We start from the raw sequence: 23661 nt of genomic DNA on the forward strand, positions 1-23661 counted from the left end.
CCACTTTACTGAGGAAGAACTGGAACTCGAAGAAGTTGAGAGTTGCCCAGAATCACCCAATTAGTAAGTGACAGAGCTGGCATCAGAGCCCAGGTTTTTAGGCCCCTTCATACTACATGACTTTGAGGATATTAAACGTACCTTTCACCCTTCTCACCAATATCTCGTGAAATTGAGGGGTTGGTGTCTCAGAATTGATGGTTAACCAGGATCAGGGACGAATGGGTGGTTCATCAGAACCAGTGGCCCTGCTGAGCTCTCACACACAGTGCATGGCCCAGAACACTGCCCTAGGAGGGACAGCAAGGACTAGAAGCAGGCTGGGCTGACCTTTTTGTTTCTCTCCCAGGGGTTTCCTCAGAGAAGGCAGGGTGAAGAGGGGCCACCCATAGCACAGCTAGAAGCTGGAGTTCCTACAGAGTAGGATTTCAGATGCCTTTGAACAAAATTTTGAAGCTCACTCCCTGCCAAATGACTTAGGAGAGTCATTTATTCAGCTTTTGAGGCTTCATATCTTCCAGGACCAGCTTTAAAAGCCTTTTATCCATTGACACCCAAATCCAGTTAAGGCTTGAAAGTTGACTGGAGAGGGTAACGAGGAAAAGGATCCATAGAGAGAAGGCTGGGTGCCCCCAATGAGCTGCCAAAACCCCTCCAAGGCCCTCGTGCCAGGGCCTCCCAGTTCTGTAGACAAAGGTAGAGGACTTCTCTGGATATTTGGCCCAGGAAAGCAGGGCAGGGAATATTTGACTGGCAGTGGAGTGTGCAAAGCCAGATCAAGCCACTAGTCTAACTCAGCTCCTTCCCGCGGCCCCTGAAGGCAGGGATGGAAATGACTCACCCAGAGCTCTGAGCCACCTGCCACACACAGTGCCACCTGGTTCCTCGCCATTGTTAACATGAACATCTAATGAGCACACAGTGCAATTTTAAGCACTTTACATATATTCATTTAATCATCACAACAACCCGAAAATCTTAGGAGCTGCATTGACCATCAGTATCCCATTTTACAGATGAGGAGACCAAGGCCCAGAGAAGAGGCAAGCATTCCTAGGGCCAGAGTTAGAGGTCAAGAAGCGGAGCTCCAGAAGCCTCCCATGTGCAGTGAAAACTGCACCCGTGTTCTGGACTTCAGAGTTATAAAAGATCTTCTCTTGGTTCTTGACACCCTCACAAAAAGAGAAAGAGGGTGTCTTATCAACTGGGACCCAGAGAGGTGATGCGACTCACCCAAGGTCACACAGCTAGTGAGAGGTCAGGGGCGGCTTTGCGGGAAACTAGATACAAGGTAGGTTTTCTGACCCCTGCTCAGCTCTCCTCCTACCCAACCGTTCCCTGGGCCCGCGGGAGCATTGTCTCTGTTTCCTACGCCAAGAGGTGGGCAGAGGGGCGGAGCGGATCGCGGCCTCCCGGCCTGGGCGCTGTCCGCGGTGCTGATCCACCCGCCGCTCCCTGTCTCCCTAAGTGGCCGGCGGGTTCCCGGGGTTTCCCTTCCAGCTCCCAACCAAAGCCAGCAGCGCGAGATCTGCTGCCCGCCGGGGTCCCTAGACCTGGCTGTCGGGGCTGCGGGGGTTCCCCCTCCCCCGACCGCGCGCCGCCAGCCTCCCCTCCCCCCGCCCCGCCCACAGCCCCTCCCCGCCAGTCCCAGGTCCCTCCCCTCCCCCCTTATCTCTCCCGCTCCCCCCTCCCGGTCCCCCCTACAGCTCGTTCGCCAGTTCCGGTCACGTTGCTGGGTGTTTACGCCTGGAGCCCGCCCCGGACCCCCGCTGGGCGCCCCGGACCCCTCTGGAGCCCCGGCCCGACCGCCCCGCAGCCTCACAGCAGCTGATGGCGCCGCAACCGAGGCGGGCGCTGCGGAACCCCGGGCGCAGCTAGCGCAGGGAAGAGCGCCTCCCCCTACCCAGCCGGGCCGGACCGAGGGCCCCGCTGGCCCGTCGCTCCCTCAGGTCCCGAAGGTGAGGAGGCCGGTGGGCGTGGGGGCGGCCGCCGGGGGCCGGGGGGTGGGGAGCAGCGCGGCCCAAGCCCCAGCTCCCCCGAGAGGGCAGGCGCGGGGCTGGGCACCGCAGCGCACGGGAGGCGGACCGGACCCACAAGCTGCTGACAGAAGTTGTCCTCCGGCGCCCAGACTCAGGCGGTTCCTGGCCCTGGAGGAGAGTCCAGAGTGGCCCGGCCCGAGGTCGAGCCTCCTCCACCTCCCGCCACACACATCCTTCTGTTTGCCTTTCCCTGCCCTCCTTAGTACCTCTCTTCTCCTCCTTAGACTCCACATCTCCTTCTGCCTTCTCTGGGAGTCATATAGAAGCATAATCAGGTCAGGACATCGACAAAAGGGGCTGGGGGCTCCAGTTTCCTCATACGTCGTACAACGGAGTCCCTGGATCCTTAGCTTTGCTGAGATTGGAGGTGCTGGGATTGTCAGTGGAGTGGAGGAGCCAAAGCCTAGGGGTATTGAGGGAGCGGGGGAAAGAGGAGCCCTGGAGTGGAGAAGGGCCACAAGACCCCTGGAAGGAGTGGCTCCAGCTCTGGCCAAGTAACCCCACCTTGCAGACATTTGTTAAGGGCTGACTGCTTGTTCCCAACTCAAGTCACCAGGAAAGCCAAGGACTTGATGAGAGGGCCAGGGGAAGTAATAATTTTTTAATACATGCACTTACTTGCCCTGGTGATTACCAATAACATTCAACTCATTCTCCCTGTTTCACCAACATTCCTTGTTCAACTGTTCCATGCAAGGGATTCCCAGGGACAAAGTCCTGCCCTCAAGAAGCGAAAGGCTTAGAGCAGAAGCCAAGGGCATGTGCGCCCGTGTGTGTGTGTGCACACACACACACACACAGACACACACACACATATACACAACCAAGTATGATACGTGGCAGAATGCCTGGACAGCACAGAGGCAGGAGACAGTCATTCCATTTTTGTATGGTCAGGGAAAACTAATGGGAAAGGTAGCATTTGAGTAGGTCCTTGAAGAAAGAGTGAAGTTTCAGGACGCAGAGGCAGGTGGAGGATAGTGAGTGAGGGGATACCCACAGAATGGGTAGAGTTTGCTGTGAGAGCAGCAGTCCAAAGAGCAGGAGATCAGACTGCAAGTGAGGACTACATTGAGATTGGGAAGGGCCTTCAATACCAGGGTGAGCCCCCAGTGGAGTGCTCCTAGTTGCCAGGCACTGTAGTTGTGCATACTGAGAAACTACTTAACCCTTCTGAACCTTTGTTTCCTCATCTGTGGAACAGACATACTAATAGAATCTACAATGTAGGGTTGTTATAAAGATAAATGAGTTAATATATGGAAAACGCTAAGAACAGCACCAATTATTTGTAACTATATGTAAGTATTGATGATGGTTATAAGTATTATTACCTGTGCATCCATATCTGAGGAAGACTTATGGAGTTCCTGCTCTTCCCCCTACCCTGGGCCTCAGAGTCAGGTAGGGAAGAGGAATAATGACTAAGAAAAGTTAAGAACATATTAATTCATTTATTTATTCATTTATTGCCATACCTGTCTTATCTAATATGTTTGTCCTGGCTATGATAAAAATAATTTTAACATTCTCCTTGAAGTAAAAAGGCATATTTAAAGAATTTCTAACAAAATGTTGGTATACAGCATTCAAAACAGTACAAGGTTATTTGTTGACTCCATAAATATATTTGGTCCCAAAGAGAAAAGAAACACTCAGACTGACATTGAAACTGGGACAAGAGAAGTGGTCAGGGGGAGAGGGGTGACAGACAGTGCAAACTCCACACAAGCAGAAAGCAAGAGGCTTTAGTTCTGGTTCCTCTCCCAGCCACTTGTCTGTCTGAGGGAGAGATGGGGGCAGCAGAGGCCAGGGGACAATGAGCAGACTAAGGAAGAGGGAACAGTTAGCCACCCAAGGAAATATTGGGCTATAGAAATGATTTTCAAACTTTTGGTTAGCAGCAGCTTATCTCCAGTGACTTTGTAAAAGAAGCCCATCTTTTAAAAGAGGAGTAAAAATAGCAAGGCCTCCAGCCCTGCCTTTTGCCCCCAACCCTTTTGGAAATATCTGAGACCCCTCTGCAGAACTCTGAGGCTCTAGGAACAAAATTTGAAAACCACTGATTGAGATGATTTTGAAGGTTCCTCTGGATGCTGTGATTCCATCCTTTCTGTGGTTCTTCCTACCCAGAGAATTATAAGGACTGGAGAGGACTAGAACTACAGTTTCCTACTTGCCACGTCACTTACAGGAAGATCGCTGGGAAAGCAAGTGGGGACCCAGAAGCTCCAAAGAGACAAGAAGGCGACAAGGTCATTTACAGAGATCAGGAGCCCAGACCTTAGAAATCCAGAACTGTGCCTGGGCCAGAGGGTTCCTGAGCCTGACACGTTGTGGTTGGAGACCTGAGCATGGGCAGCTTCTCTCAACAACTTCCCCAAGAGGAAAAAAATACTTGTAATTTTCAGACAGATGAGAAATATCTTGAAAGTACTTGGAATTAACTCTATAAATTGTGGCCCCTGTGTTACAGGTCCTTTCTTATTTTTTATGTCAATTTTTTTTAATGAACATTTTTATCAAGCTAGAAAATTAGAACAAAGAACTAGCAGCATCAGGAGAAGTTAGGCAGCAGAAACAATACAAGCCTAGAGGTGGTCAGGACAGGAGACAGAGGCAGAGGACCCTTCTCACTTTAACCTGTGAGGTTGGATGGAGTCCTCAGGCACAAGCTTCTGAAGCTGGGAGGTTCCAGAACTGCATTTCTGTGTAAAAATCTGACATTTTCTGGGCTTGGCCCTTGTGAAGTATGTGTGACTCCCCAGCCACACAGAGATCTGTGTTGTCCCTGGTTGCCCCATCCCCACTCCATCTCCTGCCCTCCCCCAAACAAACTAAACAATAATGTCTAAGAAAGAATATTTGCCAAGATCCTTTGTGACCCAAATTTCTGCCCTGAGAACAGCACCCTGCCTAGTTGGAAACAAATCGTCAAGTCCTTCTGGGCAGACACAGAAACAGCTGGTTGGCTCAGCCTCTCACAGTGGCCAGGGTCCAGTCTCCAGCGCTGTGTGGAAAGGGCTTTTATTCTTCAGAAACATTTGCATTTCAGTAGCGGGGAACAGACATTTTATCTAATTTGTAAGCCCAGGCCCACATGCCTTCATCTTTTAGGTGCACACATAGCAGACACAGAGATGTGAGAGAAGCAAGAACCACGCCCCCCCAAACACATACATGTGCTCCTTGCAGCGCACACGCAAGTTCAGATATATGTGCGGACACACACATCCCAATGTAGACAACAGCAGACATAGTTCATCTGTTTCTCCTGAGATATAGACACTGAGTTGCCAGTACATTCGACGGCCCGCTTGACATCTATTTCTCCTTGTTTTGAGGTCTCTTGAACATGTCAAATCTAATATGTCTCAGCCTTGATCTTACCTTTTCTGTAAATCTGCTTCGCTTCTTGATCCATCTTCCCCAGCTCCACAAATTCACTCTCTCAAGCATTCTACACATATCTACTGAGTATCTCCTATTTACCGGATACTGTGCTAGGTCCTAGGGAACACAAGGAAACAAAATACAGTCCTTCATCTGGTGTTGCCAACAATCTGGCAAGAGAAACAGACAGTAAACAAAAATGTAGTATATTCATGTGATGATGAGTTCATGGCAGAAAAACAATGCAGATTAAAGGAGTGGAGAGTCACAGAGGGTTCTCTTTTAGTTCAGGTAATCAGAGAAGGGCCCTGAGGAGGTGACATTTGAGCAGAGTTCTGAATGGAAGGAAGGAATGGGCCATGAGGGTATCTTGGAGGGCATTCCTGATACAGAGGGTATAGCACATACAAAGCCCTGGAGGCAAGAGTGTGCGTGGCATGTTCAGCAAACAGCAAGGAGGCCAGGACGGCTGGGTGGAGCCAGCAATGGGACAACAGTAGGAGATGAGGGCAATCAGAGCCGGGGTGATTGTGTAGGATCTGGTAAGAACTTTGATTTTGGTTTTAAGTGTGATGGGAAGCCATTGGAGGAAGGGAGGCAGCATCAGATTTGCTAAAGGAACTCTAGCGGCTATGTGGAAAACAGGGGCAAGAATGGAAGTGAGAAGCCAGTTAGGAGGCTCCTGCAGTGGTACACCAGAGGGATGGTGGGGGCTGGGGTGAGGCTAACAGCCATATAGACAGTGAGATGGGATTTGGACTTTTTAAGAGGTAGAGCCAACTGCAAATGGACTGGCTGTAGAATACAAAGAAAGAGAGGAATCAAAGATGCTCCTAAGTGTTTGGCCTGAGCAGCTGAGTGAACAGGCAAATTCCAATGCTTTTTATCAAGATGGCAAATGGTGGGCAAGAGCAGGTTTATAGGAGAAGTCACAAGAATTCAGTATTGGGACTTGTAAGTTTAAGGAACCTATTAGACATCCAAATGGAAATGTTAAATTGTCAGTCTAGTGTTCAGGGGAGAGTGAGATTAGGGGTCAGCGTATAAATAGTATTTACAGCCAAGGGATTGGATGAGATCACGTAGGGAGTGATTAGAGTTTAGAGAAGAGATCCAGTGTGAGAGGTCTAATGTGAAGGATGAAGAAATGGGGCAAGATCCAGCCTTCATACTTGAATTGCCCAAGCCAGAAAACTGGGAGACATCCTGGACATCTCATGACCTAATCCAGCCCATCTCCACATCCTGCCAATTCTACCCCCAAAATACACCTGGAACTTCTCTCCGTCTACACCTCCATTATCTGGTCCATGCCCCCATCATCTCTTTACTGATACATTCTCCCAGCTGACTTCACTGCAGACACTCTGCCCCTCTAATCTGCCCTCCCCTGAGCTGCCAGAGTGATTTTTTTTTTTAATGCAGATCACATCATGTCCCTCCCCTGCTTAAACCCCATCAGTAACTTCCCATTTCACTTAGTATTAATCCAAAATTCTTACTGTAGTTTACAAAACTCTATGTGATCCTCTTTTGCTAACCTTGCGTCTTGTGACCCCCCCCAATACCTTACACTTCAGTCCTCAGCAGCAGCAGCAATGTCCCCATTCCTCAAAAAGACCATGTGAAGCCCTTAGCACAAGACTTGGCAAATAGTAGGCACTCAGTCAATGTAAGCTATCATTATTATCTTACATCTGGGCCTTCACAAATGCTATTCCCTGTTTGGAATGTTATTGCCTTAATTCTTCTGACTTATACTCCTCCTTCAATTCTGTATTAGTTTTTGCTAACTGCATAACAAAGTAACACAAACTAAGTGGCTTAAAAGAATATAAATTTATTATCTTGCAGTTTCTAAGGATCAGGAGTCTGGCACGTTTTAACTGGGTCCTCTGCTCAGGGTCTCACAAGGTCAAAATCAAGGCTAGCTGTATCCTCATCCAAAGGCTCAGCTAGGGAAAGATTTGCTTTCAAGATCCCTTAGGACATTAGTAGGATTTACTTCCTTGTAGTTGAAGAACTGCTGGTTTTGCTATCAGCCAAGAACCATCCTCAGCTTCTAGAGGTCTCTCTCAGGTCTGTGCCATGTGGCTTCCCCTCTAGGCTTACTCAGAAAGCACTTTCCTCCTTCAAACAGAATTTCTCTCAAGCTGCAGATCTCTTCCCTTCTAGGCCCTTTGAATTGACCCTCCCAGAATTATCTCCCTCTTGATTAATTCAGAGTCAGCTGATCGGTGATCTTGATTATTTATCTGCAAAATGCCTCCATCTGTGTCATACAACCTAATCAGAGGAGTGAAATCCATCATATTCACAGTCCCACCCCCACTCAAGGAAAGGGCTTAATTCAGGAGGGTGAGTACACCAGAGGCTGGGAAGCATGGGGGCCCATCTTAGAATTCTGCCTGCCCCAAGGTCTTGGCTTAAAATCACTTCCTTGAAGAGATCTTCTCTGACCGCAAGTCTAAAGTAGGCCCCACTTTATCTTTTTTCACATTACCCTGTAGGTTTCTTTCATGGTGCTTATCACAGGCTGCAACTGTATACTTATTTTATTATTTGCTTATTTGATGCATTTATTTATTTGATTCTCTCTGTCCTGTGAGCTCCATGAAAGCAAGGATTTTGTTTTGCTCATTACTGCCTCCTGAACCCAGCATAGAGGTTGGCAATAGTATATAATTGAATGAATGAATGATGAACAAATGAGGAAATCAAGAAAAAGATTCCCCTACTCACACATTAAACAGAGAAGAGAAGGGATGTAGCATTGATTGATCCAGGTCCTTTGCTAAGTGCTCTATACTCTTTTTAAATCTTGTTTAATTCTCACGACTATCCTAGGACTGTTACTATTAGTAGCTTCATTAATGAGAAGGGAAAAAAGGTTCAGAGAGGTTAACTTTCTCACTCAAAGTCACACAGCAGGTAACTGAAAGGATTCAAACCCAGCACTGTTCCCAGTGTAAATACTGGGAACGTACTTTGGATTCAAAAGGCTTTGGGAAATCGGGTTTGCCACCACTTACCACGTGAATGCGCACAAGCCACATCAGCTCTGAATCTCAGTTTCTTGATATGTGAAGTGGGGGTTGGTAAAACCTACTGAAGAGTTGTTGCCAGAAGTAAGAGAATGTGCATAAAGTGCCTTAAACATAGCAGATGGTTGGTAAATGTAGCCAGTGATTCCCGCAGGCCAAGGGCCACCCCTGCTGAGATGAAGGCCTGTGTGTTGGATCAGGAGAGTGTAAGGGAATGGGGCCCGGAGAAAGCAACCTATGAATGTGAGGTTCTCAGGTGAACCTGCTTGGTGGACCCTACTAGCGAAAATCTACATTTGCAGAGCCTCCATGGAAGTCAATCTGGAGGGAACTATTTGCTGAACAGAGCAGTCCATCAGCTGGCCTCCCTTTCCACTGCCCAGGGAAGGTGGAGGCACGTCCTTCAAAAACTTAAGGAGTCCCTAGTGGAGAAGGCATGAGCTCTGAGTCCTGAGTTCCAGAGGCCTTGGCCTCCACTGCCCTCTGCCCCCTGCTTTGCCCTCTGCCTATGCTTTTCCAAGCTGCTGGTCATCACATGTGTAAATAAATGCATCAAAAGGAAAGGGCAGAGCCGGAAGAGGGAGAGCTGAAAAACTAGGCCATGGTTAGGATTTAGTATGCGAGCTTCCCCCTCCCATCACAGTGTCTTAAAGTTCCCACCATGGATTCACGGCACAAGTCTCCTTATCACCCTCCTCCATTCCTCTTTTAAAAAGGGACTCTGCCACCTGACTTCAGCCCACAGAGTCTGTTAGTAAAAGATTCACCAGCTCTTTCTCCTCTGTGACCTGGAGGAGCTCGGAGTCCAGGGCTGAGGTTATCAGAGAAATGGAGTTGAGCTGGGGAAAGGTTGCTGCCCTGCCAGTGGAAGGTAACCCTTGAGCTGGATTGTTTGAGGGGGCAGGTTCTTCCATTCCACATCTCCCCACTTTAGCCACAAGAAAACCAAGAGCCAGAGAGGGAGAGGGCTTGCCCAAAGTCACACAGCCAGCTAAGAAGCAGGCTAGAGCCCATCTCTGTAATGACTTTGCCACTCCATTTGTTCTCCTCTCTGAGAAGGAGAAGAAGCTAAAGTTACATGGGGGCAGAGGAGTGAAGCCATTTTCCTCTGGGCCTCTGGTTCTTCATCTGTTAAATGGGAATAAGTATACTTTCCTGCCAACACACTCACTTGTCATGAAGCTTTGTTGAATAAATGCAGAGGAAATTACTGCAGAATTGTACCTAGTGTCACAAGCCCCCAGATCAGAGGAGACTAGGAGGGATCTGAGGGTGGGCAAGGCAGATAGGCCCAGAAGATATGGGTTCACCTTGTCATCCCTCCCAGGTGGGGCCCAGGTTTGGATTGCCATGGATACCGTGTCCCTGGAGCGTCAGATCCAGAGCGTTCAACGCCACATCAGCTTCCTGAAAAAGGAGCAGATGGCCCTGCTGCGAGACCTGCACCTGGAAATATTGAGGCTGCAGAAACGCTGCTCAGGTGAGGCCAGGAGGGGTGGCTGGGGGGTGGGGGCAACTGTCACCATAATCAACGTCTCTGATAGGGCGCCCACCATGAGCCTCTGTAAGCCTCACAATGGTCCTTTCAGGCAGGTGTTCGTCACCCCTTTTCTGGATGAGGAAACCGAATCTTGGGGGGGGGTGTAAAATACGAGTTTCAGGACAAGGGGCTCAAGTTCAGCAGAGGGAAACCTAGGAATCATTCCTGGGGATTGTTGTCCTTTTCTACTAAATGTTCATCAAGCACCTTCTAGCCCTAAGAAGGCCTCAGTCTAGCTGGGAAGACAATATATACCAACAGGTAATTTTAAGATATGCAGAAAATAAAGAGGGCCAACGGGAATTCACGGGCAGGATCATGTCCAGCTTGCGGCATTAGTGATGAAGGAGAGCAAGCATTCCAGGCCCCCCCAAGGAGGGAGCATTTCCACTCCCTGAAGCCAAGATTTATATATGTGAGATATTAGAGGGGAATGCAGGTGGAGAAAGCATTCCAAACGAAAGGAATAGTGTGGTAAAGTCCAGAAGGAAACCAAAAGCTCAGGAAAAGTCCTATTTCGCTGGAGAAAGCTGCACTTAAACCCAAAGCCAGATCATGGAAGATGCTGAGACATTTCAGGACAGCTAAGAAGTGTGGCCTGTCCTCCTGGGTACTGGGGAGCCACTGAAAGCTTTTGAGCAGCAGCATGCTACATTTACAGACTCAATTTGTATGGAAAATGAATTAGTGGGAGAGGGAGACAGTGAGACTGGTGATGGGGCTGTGAAATGGTCCAGGGGAGAGGTGACAGGGGACAGAAAGGGAAGACCAGAGGGAAGCAGATTGAAGGGAAGAACTTGGCAAGCGATTGGATTTGTGAGCAAGATGGAAGTGCTAAATCCCAGGCCTGACCTCCACCCTTGGACCTCAGGCTTGAGCTGCCTGGCCCTCTCAGAGGCTGGGCTCTGACCCAAGCGCTCACACAGGCCATCTCCAAGTATAGGCTTTAGAGCCAGTGATTCACACAATGTCTCAGCTGGAACTGCCCAACCACTTCATTGTACACATAGGTAAACTGAGGCTCAGAGAAAGTCGCACAGAATGTTAGCAGCACAGACAAGATGAGAACCCCTTAGAGGTGTAGACTCCCTGTTGTGAATGCCTTCTCAGCTTTCTGCCCTGTCTCCTAGTTCCTACCCTCCCTCCAGTCCCTGCTTATGGGAGGCTCCCCACTCCACTGTGGGAGACTGAGGCCCAGAGGGTTTGAGTGATCTGCCTGGCTTCTCACTCTGTAGCATGAGAAGCTGGTAGTCCTGACTCTCAGCCACCACAGCCTCCTCCTGTTCCATATACAGGTTCAGCTACCATTCTCCAAGGCCACCTCCCTGCAATCTTCCCCAAGGCCTGGATGGCAGCAGAGGCCAGCCCACAGGCAGGGATGGCCCATGCCAACTCACCCCTGCCCGATGCCATATTTTCATTGCAATAACAACAATAAAGGAAAATCGAGGCAAGCAAGCCCGAAGACCCTCCAGCTCTCTGATCTCTTTCTGCTTTCCCTAATTCTGAAGGCCTGGCTCCTCTGTCTCAGGACCAGGCCAGGATCCCAAGAAAGTGTAATAGGCAGGAACAGAGGGCCCTCGGCCCCCATCACCCTTCTCAGCTGGGTATGGGCCTGTAGCCTCCTGGTTATTGATTAAGGAGATAAAAATAACTTTGAGCTGGCCTGGAGCCGCCACCCTTGGGGCTGAAAAAACTGAATAAGGCCCTCCCTCCAAGGGCTTGAAGAGTGAGGAGAAGAAGGGAACAGAACAAGGAGAATTAAAAAAAAAAAAAAGACTAAACAGGTACCCAGAGGCTGGGAAGGGGATGGGCGAGAGGAGGGGTGATGTAAGAAGGAAGGGGGCAGGGCTGCCGAGAGAGCCTGCCTATGAGGCCTGCGACTCAGAATGAAAGGGCTGGAGAGGTTGAGGGTGTGTTCAGGGTGGCGGGCAGCCTGGATGACAAGAACTGCCCAGATGTGTTCAGCACTGATTCGGCCCTGGGCTGAGCCCTCTGTTTATTTTCGCTCACTTAATTCTAGCCACAGGCCCTTGTGAGACAGATAGGATTTTGTCCCTATTTTGCAGATGAGAAAACTGAGGCTCAGAGAAGTGCTGTCACTGGTTCAAGGTCACACAGTGTATCTGACCTCACAGCATGCTCATCTAAACTGTGGGAACTCTGGCCAGAAGATGGGCGCGATATTTGATGGATGAGGGAGTGGGGCCCAGCTGGGATTCTGTCTCCCCTCCTCCAATTCCCGTGATTAGAGACTGAGGAGAAACCCGTCCACAGGGAGTTCATGGCAGAGCCAAAGTCCCTTGAGCTGCATCCCTGAACCTAGTCCAGCATCCCTTGGGCTACACTGCTGGGCCTTGGAGGAGGGGCCAGGTTGGACCCAGGAAGCCCCAGGGGTGGAGGCAGAGAGTCTCCAGGGCCCCAGAAAGGAGGTTCAGGCTCCGGTCACATTGAAAGGCCCAGGCACCCCAGCTCCCTGTCTCCTAGCAACAGTTGGCCTCCCTGGGGAAGACACATCCAGCAGAGCCCCTGGTCTCTAGAATGGCAGGTGAGGGTGGTGAGAATGGATAGGCAGAGGGCCCACAAGGCTGGTCTCCATAGGGGTAGTTGGGTGGTGGCCTCAGAGGTGTGCTACCTCCCCTTCCCCCAGGTTTACACCTCCTCCCTTTGGGTACCAGACCTGAACGTACACACAGGTACTCCTGTGTAGGTGCCTTCTGTCACAGGCAGCTCCCAGGCTCCCCTGCCCCTTTGTCAGCTCTGGAGCCCTGATGGAGCTGAGGGAGTGCGGTGGGGCTGGAAAAATGATCAAACTCAGCCGGCTGAGGGGTGGGGCATTCTGGGCTGCAAGAACGGGGCTGGACAGACAGACAGACAGACAGACAGACAGGCAAGGGTCTGCAAGAGGAAACTGCTGCACCAGCGCCCTGGGCAGGCTCCTTAGCTGCCCCGCCCCACCCCCTCAGCCCCAAGTCAAGTGCCATGCAGGCTTCTTACACCAGGTGGTGCTGTCCCCCTTGAAGGCCCTCTTCTGGCTGGGTGGAATAAAGCAGTGCCAGGACTTGGAAATAGGCAGGACTAATATTCAGAAAATAACAGGCACAGCACTATTGGCTGTGAAAATAGTGAGATGCATGTGTCCTATTTTTTGGCAAACAGTCACTACCTTGAGTCTCCCTCCAGAGACCCCAGAGAGCCCAGAACACTCCATCTTCCCAGATCTACAAACTAAACACTAACGGGTCTGTGTCCTACACAGCAGGGGTCCTCCAAATTGGTTAGCACTTTAAATATTTGTATAACCCACTCTGGAAAGGGGCAAATACTCCCTGAGCCCCAAAGCAAGCCAGGTTTCTCAGTCCCACAAGGGTCAAACTGACCCCCAAGCCCAGGCCACAAAGCCTGTGCTGGAAAGATGTATGGGGCTTAACATCAGGCCAGTCAGGCATCTCTCTTGGTCTCTTCCCCTCCCAGGGCTGCAGTAAAATAGGTATGGAGGGTGGTTTAGATGGTTTCTGAGGACCCTCATTGCTACTTTTACTGAGTTGTGATTCCTGGTCACTCTCTCTTCATCTGTCTGTCTGTCTGTCTCTCTCACACACACACACACACACACACACACACACACACACACACGCACGCATGCACGACTGCCTTTTCTTTTCTCTTCCCCCAGAACTGACTCATGACCTGGAGATGAGAGAGGCCCAATCTCACCAGCAAGGTAAGAGAAGGATGGCGGTAGGGAAGTGCCACGGGGACCCAACAGGTCACCTTTTCCCCACCACCACTTAGTAGGGCCCAAGCCTTCTCTGTCCCCAGTCTGGACTTGGGGACAGCCACTCCTCAGCTTGTTGAGCAGGGTGCAGGACATGAGCCCTACTTGCCCACTCAACTGGGTGACATCGTGCAGGGAACAACCCATGCCACCATCCACAGAACCCGTATCCACATCTCTGTCCAAAGTAGGAAAATGAAAGCAAGAAGAAGATGGTGTCTGAAGTCCACCTCGCCTACTTCATTCCTTTCTTTGACCCACCTCCCCAGTCATTCCTGTCCTTACACAAGTGATTCCCATGGTTAGTGTCCACACCCGCCAAGATGCTGAGGGTCAAAATACAACACAATGGCCATATGGGGTCCCTGACTTCAGAGGTTTTAGTCTAGAGGAGAGGAGTGATACACACACATTAGCAAATCCTTCCTTGTAAGAACATGACTTTGTACCATTGTAGCAATTCCACTAAAATATTTGTGTACAGATTAATACTTCACTCATAAGATGGGGGAGTGAGGTGGGGAGATGATGTTCAATGGGTATAGAGTTTCAGTTTTACAAGACAAAAAAGTTCCAGAGATCTGTTGCTAACAATGTAAGTACACTTACTACTACTGAACTGTACACTTAAAAGTGATTAAGATGGTAAATTTTATGTTTCTTTTACCACAATTAAAACTTCTTTAAAATGGTAGGTGTTCCATGTGGAGATCTTAATCACCAGATTATATGATCTCTGAGAACTATAACTGGGTGTTACCCATTGTCTCCAAGTGCAAGAGACATCACCTGACATGGAGAGGGAGTTGGTTGATGCTTAATTTAAAATGAATCACAAAAAGTCTTTCTTAGCCAGGAAGAATTTAAGAATGGACTCTCTGCCATATTAATGTGTTGCTTCTAGATCAAGAGCTGCATGACCAAGAGTTAGGCATGCAGAAGGCTGGCAGTTTAAGGTAAATTGTTAGGAGCCCTACAAATTACTTTTTGCATTCATGCATAAAAATGTCAGCACTTATGGGCTTGAATGAATTCTGCCCACTTCTTTAAGTAGCAACCATATGCAACTTCTTGGTGCCTAGGTGCTTGGAAAAGGAGACACACATCCCAGAGTCAAGATGAGGACAGTTCTGTGACAGTAGCAACTTTCATCCCACTTCTGTCTTCCTCTGAAAGGGCTTTTGGTGTTATCTGGGCTCAATGCACTGCCCAATATTCTGGTTGTCTTCTCTGAGTAGGCTTGAGCACTCTCTTTGCTCAGTGATCACTATTCTATCACTTAGGGATTTCCACATCCTTTCCAGAGTCGCCTTTGCCTACCTTTGTCACCTTTCAGCTTCTTATGTCTCTATACTCACTCATTTGTGTCAGTACCAGGATACAGTCCCTGCTGAAATGGAGCCTGTATGATGCAGGAGGCAGGTCTCCTCAACTCTGGGGGTACATTAGAGTAACCTGGGAAGATTTAAGAAGTCCAGGTTCCCAGGTCCAATCTCAGAGATTCTGATTCAATAGGTCTTTGGTAGAGCCCAGGAAACTATTTTTCAAAGCTCTCTCGGTGGTTCCAGTGTGTATCCAGGATTGAAACCCAATGCAGTGGGCAAAAGCAAACAATAAACAGGAAAAGAGAAAATTACAAAATGTAATTTATGCTCTATGAAGAAAGCAACAAGTTTTGGGGCACAGTAACTCCCGTTTCCTGCAACACTGCCAGGTCATTCAGTCCCTTGCTCTAATGTGGTTCCACTGCCACAGGGCTTTTGCACCAGTTCCCTGTCGTAAGCACCCTTCTTTCCTCTCTTCACTGCTTAACTCCTATTCATCCTGCAGATCCTAGCCCTTGTTCTGCTGATAAGCCTTCCTGACTCCATCACGGTTTGCTGTTACAGTCTTGGCATGGGCACACGTCACAGACTCAAGCTCACATTCACTTGTGAATACGAGTTATACCTCTCCCACTATGCTTGCTGTAAGCTTCATAAGGAATGTTTTATTAGCCACCATATCCCCAATGCCTAACACAATACACTTAGTAAGGGCTCGACAATTATCTGTGGGTGAATAAACAGTCAGGGAGGGTTTTGCACTTAGGTTGAAACCTAAAGAATTAGAGGAGAGGCCAGGCAGAGGGTAGGATAGGTGCCAAGGCCCTGAGAAAAATAAAGGAAGGCCAGGGAAGCCGCGTGAGGAGTGTGGGAAGCGCGGCGGGGTGTGTAGTCAGGGAGGTGCTGGGCTTTGTACCGTGGGTCGGTGAGCTGTGCTGGTTGAGCCAGTGGGGACTGTCACCTCTACCCTATACCTCCTCTTCCCAGAGGCGGCGTCCCGGGAGCTGGAGAACAAGTGCCGCGCGCTGGAGTCGCAGCTGGCTGCGCGGAGCGCGGCCAACGCCGAGCTGCGACGGGAGGTGGCGCAGCGCGAGGCGCTGGTATCCGCGCTGCGCTGCAGCCTGCGTGCCGAAGAGCGGCGCTTCTTGGAGGAGCTTCGTCGCCGCAGCCACCGAGCCACCGTGCTGGGCACCGAGCTGCAGAAGCACACGGAGGCGGCCGCCTACCTCTCCTGCCAGCTGCACGCGGCGCGTCAGAGACTGCAGACTCCGCGCCCGGGCCTCGGCGCCGCCGCCGAGCCTCGGCCCCGCCGGCGCGCACAGCGGGCCCGCCGCCCGCCCGCCGAGGCCTCCGCCAGGGGCCCGGGCCGGGACTGGGCTGCCTGGGACCGCGCGGCCGGCGTCCTGGCCGACGCCGACCCCATGCCCGACCCTGCGCTCTTTCTCTGCGCCCGGAGGCCCCCGCCGCCCGGCGGCCGCACTCCGCGGCCGCCGCCGTCGCAGGAGCCTCCGGACCAAGCCAGCCTGCCCAGCGCGCCTGGGGACCCGGAGTAGGAGCGGGCCTGGCGGGGTGGGCCGCCCGGCTGGGGACGCAGCTCGGGCCGCGCAGTCAGGTCCCGGGGGCCGAGGGCGCCCGCCCTCCTCCGAGGAGCAGGCGGAGGCAGCCCCGACTCCCCACCGCTTCCAACCGCCCCCGCCTTTTGTGTTTCCCAACGTTTCGGAAGCTTCGAGCTCCCCTCTCCCGTAAGGGAGCTCCTTTGCGGGGCTGCGCGATGCGCCTTGTTTGTGAAGAGGACTCGCAGTTCCTGTCCTTATCCGCCCCCAACCCTGCCACTGGGAGGGGAGGGGGCGGGAGTCAGTCCCTGCCCCGGGAAGCCGACAATCGTTCAGCGGGGAGGGGAAGGCTGGGCTGGCCTACGGAAGGAACTCAGCGTGGCATTTAGCACCCCTAGGCCTTCCAGCTCCCCACTCTGACCTCCCCCAGCCCCGCACGGCAGCCCTTCCTTCCCCCCAAGCCTTTATCCGAGGGGCGGCTCGGGTTAGGGGCTAGAGGCTGGACATTTTCCTCGGAAGCCGCGTCCCCTACCCTCACCCCACTGATAGGTCCTTACAGGTGAGCACCGAACACTTTAGAAGACATCCCCTATAGCCCCTGGTGGGGAAAGTGGCCTGATGGAAGTTCGAATTTATGGAACATACACCTAGTGACCCTTAGGATTACAAAATGGGTTTGGTAGCAAAACCTTTGGTCTGGAGCTGTCTCCAGCTCAGTTCTTCCCCAGGTTGACCGTGGAGGTACAGACTGGGAGTGTGCTGGGAAAGTGAGGGCGAGCCGGGGTTGGCTGCCCAGCCCTTTGGCTTCTGGAAGGGCAGAAACTGCCTTCCCCTTGAGGGAGCTGGGAACCCGGAGGCTTCCCTGGAAGCTTTCCTAGTCCTGTTCATTGGTGCTAACTTTGCCCAGCTGCACCCGGAGGTGGAAAAGAGGTTCCAGGGGTCTTGGAAGTGACGGTTAGAGGTTTGGGCTTGCTGGAGTGGGGAGAGGGGAAAGCACATATAGTCCCCAGCCTGGCCCACTCCAGAGATGCCCCCAATCCCATTAGACCGACGGTGGTGGGCACTCAGTAGCCTCTGAGTTGGGGAGTGGAGTTGGAGGGGGAACGCCCATCTCTGGCTTCCTCCCCAGCTCCCATAAACCAAAGGCAGGAGGTACAGCTCTTGACCAGCTGCTGGCCCCCACCCCCAGTCCAGCCTAGAAAGAAGACTAAATGCCTAGAGGCCCCCATCCCACGCCCATTTGTCCTGCATTGAGTCCTAAGTGCCTGTAAGGTCTTCCAGGGGCTGCAGAGGGAGGACATGGGTCAGGGAGAGACCTTACCTCACTCACAGACACCCCACCCTGCAGATCCTGCCCTGGCTGAGGCCCAGCATCCTGGTGACTGGGAGGGGAGCAGAGTCAATCTCCAGGGATAATGAACCCTTGTACCATCACACCCCCCATGATGAAGAGGGGGAATCACCAGTCATATCCTCCTTCACTCTGTACATTAGTGTGGGAAATCAGCAAGAAGCAGAACCAGTGAGCGCACGCCCAGCCCACACAGCGCTGTGCCCTCCTGCTGCCCACACTCAGGCCTGCTGAGACCACTGGGCAATGACCAGGCTGGTCTGGGGATCCAGCCCCTGGAACGCTGACAGCCAAGTCGTGGGCACCCTGGGGACAGACAGTGCTCTCCAGTCTGATGTGGGCTGCACTGGTGGCCCCGGGACCTTACTCTGCCTGCCCCCTCCTCTACCCCTCACCCCTCCATCTTTGTGGCTGTGCCTCTGCCCTCTGTGTCTCCAAGTGTGACTCACTGTACCCCTCATCCTGTTGCCTCCCTTTCTGAAGTGTCCATGTGAGGAGGCCTATCTCCTCTCAGCTACACTCTCTTGAAGGGGCCCAGAGGACTGTGGGGAGGAGGGGAAAGGGTGTCTTCTCAGAAGAGCCCACCCAGCCCTGCAGCTGCACTTTCACAGCCACACTTTTGGAGTGAACAGGGTGACTTTGTTATGTTGATTCTTCTGCAGAGAAGGTGAAGTACTTTGTCCACCCTCCCACCCACTAAAAGCCATAGTTCTCCCACCTGTCCTCCCCACAAAGCTCTATAGCAATAGCCCTCTTCTCCTCTCCCTCCTGGGTACTTGGGGTGTCCTGCTGGGGGTCCCCACTGCAGGGAGCTCCTGGTGGCCTGCCTGCTTCTCCCCAAGTGACCCCATCAACACCTCCCAACTCCTGTCCCTCTTCCATCAGCTGGAGATAATGACAATTTGCCAGGTGCTTGAAGATCCCCCAGGTGAAAGGCTCGGCTGGGCCTGCTGACTTGTTGTCAGCGGAGATGTTGGGGTGCCTGGGAAAGGAAATAAGGCACCCTTCCATGCTCCACTCAGCAAGCTGGGGAAGGGCTGAGACACATACAGGGGCCCAATTTTAAAACAAGTTTCTCTCCTAGAAATAATGATCTAGAGACTTTCCTCTACCTGCCTGCACCTGGGTTTGCAACAGAACCCTCAGTGCACCAGAATGGGACTGGAAATGAGTTGCCAGCCCTTGGTCTCAGGGCCCCCAAACTCCTCAGCCTTGGGGCCTGGGAGAGACCCCACCCTCACCTTCTGGCTCTCTTCCTCCCCTAGCCACAGCACCCAGCTGGCCAAAGGAAAGACCTGGCACAATTCCCTGGATTGTCTGGGTGACTAAAAGGGATAGGATTGTGTGTCTCCTCCCCTCTGTTCTGCAGCAGGAATTTCCATTGGGGGAGGGGCATGTTGGCACAGACACTTGGGCTTTAGTTGGAGCTCCAGCCACACCCCTGCTATGGACAGCCCCAGGAAGGAGAGCTGTAGGTGGGATCCCCTCCCTATTCTGGAAGCCAGCTAGGGACCAGTGGGCAATGCAGCAGAGGCTCTGCACCCCAGCCCTCCATATCCCACCCCCAGTGGCTTGCAGTTTGGGGAACCAGTCCAGGGCTGAAATGGGTAGACCTTCCCCAAACCTGTGGACAGGAAGGAGGCCAAGAGGGTGCAGAGCAGCATCTCCTCAGCACAGACAGCTGGGGACCTCTAAGCACCCTTGCTGAAGTGCCAGCCTTGAGTGGGGGACACAGGGCTTCAGAACCACCTGGCCGAAGCCCCAGGGGCAGGGCAGAGGGATCCTGCTCCAGATTCTCTGTTGGCTGCGCTTTTCAATCCAGTGCATTTCAGAGTGTATTCACTCACCCACAGAAATAGAGCCTTGTGCTTTAGGGGTGACTGTCATATGCCTTATTCTTAATAAAATAGCTCAAAAAAACACGCACGTCAGACCTCTTCTCTGGGCACTCTGCCCCACCCTGTACCTGTTCCCACAGGAGATGGAGAGTGGTTTGGGAATCAACCAGTGGTTTGGGTGAAATGGGTGACACAAAGCCAACTCTTGTTAAAAATTTTCAAGTAAATTTGAAGCTTTAATTAGTTCTATTAAGCTACTCATGAATAGGACAGCGTCCCATACAGTAAAGTAGAGAAATTCTCCAGGGGCGTTGTACAAAATGGAAGGTGTTTATAGACAGGAGGACGGAGCAAACAGTTATTGGCCAAAGAAGAGATTAGGGAAAGTTTCAAGTAAGGTCACCCTCATTTAGGAGCAAGGAGGCGGGGGTGGGGGGTGGGGGGGGAGTGTTATGCAGATGACCTCACTAGGAAGTTCCAAACTGATTGGCTTAAAATTCCATTCCTGGGAGTGGCTGAAACTGCGATTACACTGGGCATTAAGCTCCAGTGTGGTGGTGACTTGGCCTAGAGGTGATCCAATGTTGGACCTGTTTTTCTTTTTAACACTGTGGGGTACCCTCAGTAAGTATTTCTCACAAGGCATGAGGCACTCATCTAAGCTGTCCCAATGTTTGGTTTAGCCTTGTCCCTCCCTCAATGCCACCCCAGTCCAAATGAACAAATGAGACCTTAGATCAGAGACTCCTAGCTAGGCTTGGGAGGGCTAGACCGGAAGGGCTCCGAGCCTGGAATCACATCTTTGTTGGTTCTTTGCTGGGTCCCCTTCCCTGACACCCACCCCCATCAGACCAAGCGGCAGGAAGCCCAGCATCCCAGAGATGAGCCCTACTCTTACCTCCCATTGGTGAGGGTTCTCCTGGGACTGTAGTTTGGGAGCTCAGCATGCGCAGCACCCACAAGAATTCAGGCCTACACGTTATCAGCACAGGAGTATTTTCAGTCTAGAGAGTATAGGTCTACACTGTGGATAATGAGGATGGAGCAGCAGCTCTGCATTCTAAGGCTACGGGGGACATCCTGGTTGTCTGTAACCCTGCTTCTGACAGTAGGACCCATTGCTTCCATTTGGAGACCTGCGCTTCTCCCATCTCAGTCCACGTGTTGAGGGGACCCATGTGATCCCGGTAAGGTAGATCACACTGACTGGGTTGGAGATGGATTGATGGCTCAGTCTGAGCCAATGAGCATCAATCTCAGGACTTCTGGCACCATTCATTCAACACACCAAGTTAGATGTTAGGGATACAACAAGGAACAAAACAGGACCATTGAGAAGAGCACACTCATGGGTGGCTAAAATGGCAGAATACCAGCCTGAAGGTCTGGCGGGCTGTTTGCCATTACAAAGGATAGGGTTGCCTGAATATGAAGCTACCACAACATAAGCAGAATGTGGAGAGATGGAGATAATTCCTAATAATTAAGCTGCCTGGATCCAGCTATTCCTGTATCCCATATGCCCTTACCCTTTTTAGTTAAATGGACCAATAAACCCCCTTCCCTTTCCATATGGTTTTTAAATGGTGTTAATTTGTGGGGGGGTTTTTTTCATTGAGGATCCAAAAAGCATTTATTTTACAATACTCAGTAAAAGCATATTAAAATCATCTGCCCTGCCCCTTAGCCCTATAAAGAATTTAGTCATGCAAGTGACTAAATCCTATGTGAAGATGATTAATGCACCCAGCAACCTATTTCATTTCCAATTTTCCATTTTCAAATATTCCCTGTCAGGAGGATATACATTTCTTACATTAGTTATAGACTTGGCAGCATTTTATATTAAAATGCTTCCATAAAACCAAAACAAAACCATAAAAAAACTATCACCAAATGCCTTTTTTAAAAAAATTCTTCACATAGTACTTGATGTATGTCTTCAGAATTCTCAACACTTTAAATCTACTTAAGCAACTAACTTCACTCAAGTTGCAAGAATGAATCTTTGCAAAGGCAAAAATTTTAGTTTCTCAATTTCTGTATTTAGAATACATGTATCACCTTCCAGTTGAGTTTGATACTAAACTTAAGGGAGATCAAGAATGAAAAAAATGGTTATAGAACCATCACAGGCAAAATTCTCTGTTCCTCTTCCATGCTGGAATACTGAGATGTCACTTGGGTAAAGGACACAGTGTTTTAAGGCAAAACGTTCATAGAGTTTTAAAGAAATCTGTGGCCTCTAATTTCTTTTGATTTCCTCAACAAAATGAATTCCTTTGTCAAAAGACTCTTCAGAAGACTTCATCTACACTTCATAGACTTAAGTCATACCAACCTCTTGATATGTCATACACCTTCTTTTATTCTACAGAGGTTATATTGTAAAGCGGCCCTTGAGAAAAATAAATTAGAAAATTAAAAACTCATACCGCCTCCTACTGCTAGAAGGAAAATTTCATGAGGTCAAAATGGTCCACAAACTGCACAGTTCAATAAGAGCAAGGGGTTTGTCTTAGTTTTTCCTTTCTCTTCTTTTTTAATCAAATGATCTATTTCCAAATCAAAACCTCGAAAGGGTTGCGATCTACAACCCATACAAATGTACTGCAAAAAACACTATTATTAGGTATGACTTCAGAATTGGAAATCATTTTCCCCAAACATGTTTTTGACTTGAAAGGTGATGTAATTTTTTTTTTTTTAATGAAAGAAAATAAAGAGTGCTACCCTGCCCAACCAGGTGGATGGTTACTTTCCCAGATCTAAGGCAGTAATAGCAGTTGGCATCTCCCCTCCCCACCTACTAGGAAGTAAACTGCTCCATGTCAGCAGAACAGACTCAATATTCTGGGCATCTTGTAGTCGGCTGGTATGGCTATACTCCCGGGCTTCCTAGACTTTGATGATTTTTTCCATATTTAAGGTTAAGCATAATATCACCCAACTTTCACTGATATACTTCTGTCTTCAAAATTTGACAAACAGCTCTTCGAGGCATCGGGTGCCTGCCCCATCCACCTCAACCCCGATACTGTATTAAAATCATGGAATACGAAACACAAACACAAGCAATAGTTTGAGGGTTCTTTTAAAATGACACTTATATTAAAAGTCTTAAAATGAAGAGACAGTGATTAAACGCACGTCTGGAATTAAAAATTACAATTAGAATTTCTCGGGGCACATCAAACAGTAAAATTTTGCTCTTTGCTTCTGGAGGAATACCCTAGAACAGAAACCAAAAAAAAAAAAGAAAAAAAGTAAATATAAAAGGGGGACTAAATACCTGAACAGTTGAATAAAATGCAACAAGAAAAAATAAAAACAAAGTTTAAAACGGCAAGACAAGGAAGTTACATTTTAAAGGCCAGAAATAATAGATACACTAAACAGTAGGCCATACTGTCCTGGCTCCTTCAGGGAAGATTACTGAAAAGTAACTGGGAAGTGGTTTGGGGAATAGCAGATTCTGGGATATGGTGGGAAGAATTTCACCAGTTTTTTCACTAGTGTTTTTTCTGTACCAGGTGTTCTATCTTGGATCCTACTGCATTTAGTTATTTTTTCCTTAGTCTCCTCCAATTTGTGACACAACTTTTAAAGCTATTTTGAGTTATGTTTTAGTGCCTTGCTAACCCCAAGAGTCCTGATGATATCCAAGAATAAAGGGTTAGTGGGGGAGAAACAAGTAGACCCCAACTAATAAAATGCATTGAATAAAATATTGTCAGAGCTCTAGGGAGAGAGTGACCACTTCTAGCTGTCAGGACTAAGAAGGAGTTCAACAGACAGTG

At 50.0% G+C, this 23661-nt stretch overlaps 1 protein-coding gene across 2 annotated transcripts; it reads left to right on the plus strand.

Moving 5' to 3' along the window:
* The first annotated feature begins 1678 nt into the window (after positions 1-1678).
* Positions 1679-19945, plus strand: CCDC92B (coiled-coil domain containing 92B). 2 transcript variants are annotated; one of them, XR_005028931.2, is made up of 5 exons: positions 1679-1958; positions 9804-9956; positions 13693-13740; positions 16107-17231; positions 18021-19945. XR_005028931.2 is itself a non-coding variant. In XM_036906119.2 (4 exons), exons 2-4 carry the CDS (start codon positions 9827-9829, stop codon positions 16670-16672), a joined length of 744 nt encoding a protein of 247 aa, XP_036762014.2. In that variant the 5' UTR covers positions 1679-1958; positions 9804-9826; the 3' UTR covers positions 16673-17293. The 2 variants fall into 2 exon arrangements, 1 of the variants encoding a protein (XP_036762014.2); XM_036906119.2 differs by lacking the exon at positions 18021-19945 and having other exon boundaries at positions 16107-17293.
* The last annotated feature ends 3716 nt before the right edge of the window (positions 19946-23661 follow it).

The sequence above is a fragment of the Manis pentadactyla genome, chromosome 4 (assembly GCF_030020395.1).
Source record: "Manis pentadactyla isolate mManPen7 chromosome 4, mManPen7.hap1, whole genome shotgun sequence".
NCBI classification, from domain to species: Eukaryota; Metazoa; Chordata; class Mammalia; order Pholidota; family Manidae; genus Manis; species Manis pentadactyla.